This window comes from Salarias fasciatus, chromosome 22 (genome assembly GCF_902148845.1).
Source record: "Salarias fasciatus chromosome 22, fSalaFa1.1, whole genome shotgun sequence".
In the NCBI taxonomy this organism is placed as follows: domain Eukaryota; kingdom Metazoa; phylum Chordata; class Actinopteri; order Blenniiformes; family Blenniidae; genus Salarias; species Salarias fasciatus.
This window is the reverse complement of record NC_043765.1, coordinates 277,028-282,298: the sequence shown is the minus strand read 5'-3', so window position 1 is coordinate 282,298 and position 5,271 is coordinate 277,028. Positions and strand designations below refer to the sequence as shown.

Genomic DNA, 5,271 nt, shown 5'->3' with positions numbered 1-5,271 from the left:
AGGAGTGGAGAGCCTTCGGACTGTAGCTGTGACCATCTCCTAGCAACTCCTCATCAATCCTGCACACACACAACCCATAAAGACCCAGCAGACGAGTGTGTATGTGTGTGTTGTATGTATGTGTGTGTGTGTGTGTGTTCTTACACCATCTGCTGGATGACCTGCTTCAGGTACTGGTAGTCAGCGTAATCTCCTGAAGCTCCCAGGATGGTGCTGCTGTTCACCTGCAGAGCAAACAACCCGTCACACCGCCGCAACACCCGGCCCGACTGACCGCTGCAACCCGCCCGACTGACCGCTACACCTGGCCCAGCTGAAAGGCTACACCGAACCCGGCTGACGGCTACACCCGGCCCGACTGACGGCAACAAGCGGCCCGACTGACAACGACCAACTGCTACACCCGGCCCGACTGACGACGACCAACCGCTACACCTGGCCCGACTGACGGCGAGACCCGGCCCAACTGGCCACTACACCCAGCCCGACTGATGGCGGCTGACCACTACACGCGGCCCGAATGACCGCTACACCCGGCCCTCCTGACGGCGGCCGACCGCTACCCCCGGCCCGACTGACGGCGGCCGACGGCGACACCCGGCCCGACTGACGGCGGCCGACCACTACACCCAGCCCGACTGACGGCGGCCGACTGCTACACCCGGCCCTACTGACTGCTACACCCAGCCCCGCTGACCGCTACACCCAGCCCGACTGACGGCGACAAGCGGCCCGACTGACAGCGACAAGCGGTCCAACTGACGGCGACCAACCGCTACCCCCGGCCCGACTGACGGCGACACCCGGCCCGACTGACGGCGACCGACCCCTACACCCAGCCCGGCTGACTGCTATACCCGGCCCGACTGACGGCGGCCGACCCCTACACCCGGCCCGACTGACCGCTGCGCCCGTCCCGACTGGCCGCTACACCCGACCCAACTGACGGCAGCCGACCGCTACACCCGGCACGACTGACTGCGACACCCGGCTCAACTGACGACAACACCTGGCCCGACTGACGGCGGCCAACCGCTACACACGGCCCGATTGACTGCTACACCCAGCCCGGCTGACCGCTACACCCAGCCGGACTGACGGTGGACGACTGCTACACCCGGCCCGACTGATGGTGGCCGACCGCTACACCCGGCCCGACTGAATGCTACACCCAGCCCGAATGACTGATGCACCCGGCCCGACTGACGGCAACACCCGGCCCGACTGACGGCAACACCCGGCCCGACTGACGGCAACACCCAGCCTGGCTGACGGCGGCCGACTGCTACACCCGGCCCGACTGGCCGCTACACCCGGCCCGAGTGGCTGACTGCCACACCCAGCCTGACTCGCCGCTACACCCAGCCCGACTGACGGCAGCTGACTGCGACACCCGGCCCGACTGACGGCGGCTGACCGCAATACCTGGCCCGACTGACCGCTACAACCGGTCCGACTGACCGCTCCACCCAGCCCGACTGACGGCGGCCAACCGCTACACCTGGCCCGACTGACCGCTACGCCCAGTCCGACTGACTGCGACAGACCACTACACCTGGCCCTACTGACAGCGTGTCTGTAGAGTCCGGGGACGGACTGCCGGACGTTCTGGATACCTTCATGAGGCGGGAGATGTTCCGGAAGCGAGCCAGTGATCCGTAGGAACCCAGCATGTCGGCGGCGATCACCACGCCACCAGTGAACTTCACCCCCAACACCGACGTCCCCGTCACCATGGGGTTGCTATGGAAACAGAGAGAGAGAAGGGGTGGGGCTTAATGGCAGGCTGTCGTATTTCAAACCCTCTGACTGGAGGTTCTCTCCACTGTCTGGCAGAGGGAACCAGAGAACCCGACTAGAACCTGGAACAATAAACACGCCACAGGATGGAACTGCACTGACCCGCTCTCTCGCCTGAGGGTTAACCAGGTTAGGCTGTTAACTGGTCGTTTAGAGCAGTGACATTAGGGCTGGTTCAGGTCCTACGTGGAACGCAGAACCCTGTGTGTTACGGGGTTCCACAGGGCCTAGTTTAAGGCCCACCGCTCTGTTCTCGGTGCCTGTACTGGTCTCTCCTCCCACTGCTATGCTGACGACACCCAGCTGTGTGTTCCATGAAGAACCGAGCGTTCTCTCTGGGGCCTTTTCCACCAAACTGGTTCCTGGGCCAAATCGGGGCCGGCGCCCAAAATTGAACCGGTTCTTGTGTTCGCACCAATCGCGGCCCCGGCCCTGGCTCCCAAAAGCCGGGGATTTTCAGGAACCACTTTCTTCCTGTTCCAGATCAGGCCCCGATCAGAACCCTGCCACTCATCAACTAAGCAAGGCCCTGGGGGTGGAGTTACAGCGACAGGTGATCTCCGAACACACTCTGGCTGGGCGGTAATTGTGTGTGTGTGTGTGTGTGTGTGTGTGTGTGTGTGTGTGTGTGTGTGTGTGTGTGTGTGTGTGTGTGTCTATGTTTGATGTGCCTTGGATTATTTCAGTGATTGTGTAAAATGTGAATGCCAGTGTGTTTGTATTTTTGATCATTCTTGAAATAAAAAAAAAAAGAAAAAAACCTCCGGCTGAGCGGCACCGTACGTTCTGCAACGACGTCGCTTCACCTCCGCCTCTGTGGCCGCAGCGCGGTGGAAAACCTAAGCGGGGGTTTTCAGGCCCTGGATTTGAACCAGGTTGGCCCCAGGCCTTGGTTCGGCCCGGGAACGGGTTTTGGTGGAAAAGAGGCTTCTGACACCTCCAGTGGACCCCCCCTTGTTGACCTGGGCCCCAGTGGCTCAGGTGGACACCCCCCCCCACTTGTTGACCTGGGCCCCAGTGGCTCTGGTGGACCCCCCCCCCTTGTTGACCTGGGCCCCAGTGGCTCAGGTGGAAACCCCCCCCCCCTTGTTGACCTGGGCCCCAGTGGCTCTGGTGGTTCAGTCCAGTGGCTCCCGATGGTCCGTCCGTCGGTCCATCCTGGACCAGAGCCAAAATCCCCCCCCCCCTTGTTGACCTGGGCTCTCTGGCTCCACATGTGAAGCCGACAGTATTGGACCTGGCTTTAAAAGAATACTGATTTTGGACCCACGCCCTGTCCCGATCGTTTACAGAGTGAGATCAGCTCATAAATACCTTTTTGTGTCCGTTGGTCCAGTGCCTGGCTAACAGCTGTTAGCATCGTAGTTAGCTTAGCTCAACTACGGCAGGTGAAGAGGAGACAGAGCCAGACTGAGAAAGTGGACAAAATCCTCCTTCCAGTGGTCCAGGGGACGGCGAAGTAAATCCGAATGGTTATAAAACTTTTTAAAAGACGTGTTTTCTTTTCAATCCCTTAAAATAGCATGTTGATACACAGACCTGCACAAGCACAGTGCGCTGCGGAAGGATATACCGGCGCACAGCAGCTGAGTCTATGCTTCTACTGCTGTGCTCTGGTATATCCTTCCGCGGAGCGCTGCGCAGGTCTGTGTATCAAAACATCATTTTAACGGCTTGAAAAAAAAACACGTCTTTTAAAATGCTTTATAACCATTCGGATTTACTTCGCGTGCTAACACGCCGTCCCCTGGACCACTGGAAGGAGGATTTTGTCCACTTTCTCAGTCTGGCTCTGTTTCCTCTTCACCTGCCCTAGCTGAGCTAAGCTAACTACGATGCTAACAGCTGTTAGCCAGGCACTGGACCAACGGACACAAAAAGGTATTTATGAGCTTATCTCACTCTGTAAATGATCGGGATAGGGCGTGGGTCCAAAATCTTCAGAGTATTCCTTTAAGATGGACGGTGGTTTTAATCTGGATTCACAGTGAAGGACAGTGGTCCAGTCAACCTTCATCCCCTTAGAAAGCTGGATTGGGTGAAGTCCATCCTGGACCTGAGACAGAATCCAGGACTATGAGACAGAAACCCGTTCACCGGTGCGTCAGTCACCATGTGGCGGTTACCGATCACCGTGAGAGACAGAGATCAAACCAACACCTGAACTCAGACCTGTGATCAGGACTGCCGCCCGGCTCTGCTGCCTGCTGCAGACGCAGGGAGTCCAGATCTCTGTCCGTCCGTCGGTTACCTGCTGTCAGTGTCCACACTGACATGTGTTTCGAGTTTTCTTCACGTGTGTGAAGATGTTTGAAGGCTGAATATCTGACTCCAGTATTCTGATCAGAGTGTGAGGCTGCGTATTTCCACACTGGTCTCAGATTTCTCTCGGAGGACTGGGTTGGTCGTGATGCTTTGTATTCGAACAGTTGAGGATCCCTGATGTGGCTGAGAGAGCAGCAGTCCGCAGCGACAGAGTGAAACCAACTCCACGGCTAGGCTAATGCTAGGCTAATGCTAACAATGACAATTACTCAGCAAAACAGTGAAGCGAACAGACGCTGCGTTTCTCCCTGAGCGCCGCAGCTCGAGTCCAGCTTGTGGAGAACCGTGAGCGGAGACTGACACGCTCCGAAAACCGGGACTTTTAAACGTTTATCCCCATAAACTGGCAGTGAGCTTGAAGTTCAGCATCAGAGAGTGGCCGTGATGCCGCCCGGAGCCAGACCCGCCGCCTCCCCGGCTCCGTTCCCCGGGTCGAAGCCCCGGAGCAGCGCGGCGGCTGTACTCACAGTGTGTGTCGGACCGGCCCGCAGCCCGGCCCGGTCACCGCTCCGCCGCTGCCCCCGGACAGAGAGTAGAACTCTCCCGGCTTCGGCCCGCTCTCCCACAGCTTCAGCTTCAGCATCGACTCCATGATGGATCTGCGAGGCGACTGACGTCACTGCGTCTTCACAACGAGCGTCTGACGTCACAGAGCGGCACTCTACCGCCCCCTACTGTCACCGTTTACTACTGCATCAGGCGGTCGACATGAACCAGGCGCCAGGCTCCGCTCAGAAAACATGAAGATAATGCGGAAGTGCAAAAAATCTGTAATTCCGGAGGAATTCCAGCAGGGGGCGATGATGCCCAGGTCTCATTAGAACCATTCAAAAATGCTGATTTTCAGAGTGCAAATAAACATATAAAGCGCCAAGTTTCAGGACATATTTTGGTCTCTGTCACTAGCTTCTATAACCTACTGCTTCACCAGACTCTGATTTTCACATAAAGCATCTGTTGATTTTATATTACAACTTAAAGCTGGTGTCCGGAGTTTCCGTTCGTTTCCAATGTATGTATCATTTTTTTAACAGAGCTTCAATGTGTCAGTCTGGTTCGATACTACAATATAATATTAGCATAAAGCAATAGAAAAAAATTAAAAAATGTTTGAGCCCCGCCTTCGTCTCATAGACCCCCATGTTA

General features: G+C 57.1%; 1 protein-coding gene across 1 annotated transcript in view; it reads right to left on the bottom strand.

The window, feature by feature from the left end:
* The window catches only part of psmb4 (proteasome 20S subunit beta 4), a 7,471-nt gene extending 2,715 nt beyond the window's left edge, over positions 1 to 4,756 (bottom strand). Inside the window, exons 1-4 of the mRNA XM_030120551.1 lie at positions 4,593 to 4,756; positions 1,617 to 1,743; positions 145 to 224; positions 1 to 59 (exon numbers count right to left, since the gene is read on the bottom strand). The exon at positions 1 to 59 is cut by the window's left edge and continues 88 nt beyond it. Of these exons, the coding sequence (XP_029976411.1) occupies positions 1 to 59; positions 145 to 224; positions 1,617 to 1,743; positions 4,593 to 4,717 (391 nt within the window). The 5' untranslated portion in view covers positions 4,718 to 4,756. The remainder of the gene's footprint in view (positions 60 to 144; positions 225 to 1,616; positions 1,744 to 4,592) is intronic.
* Positions 4,757 to 5,271: the final 515 nt, after the last annotated feature.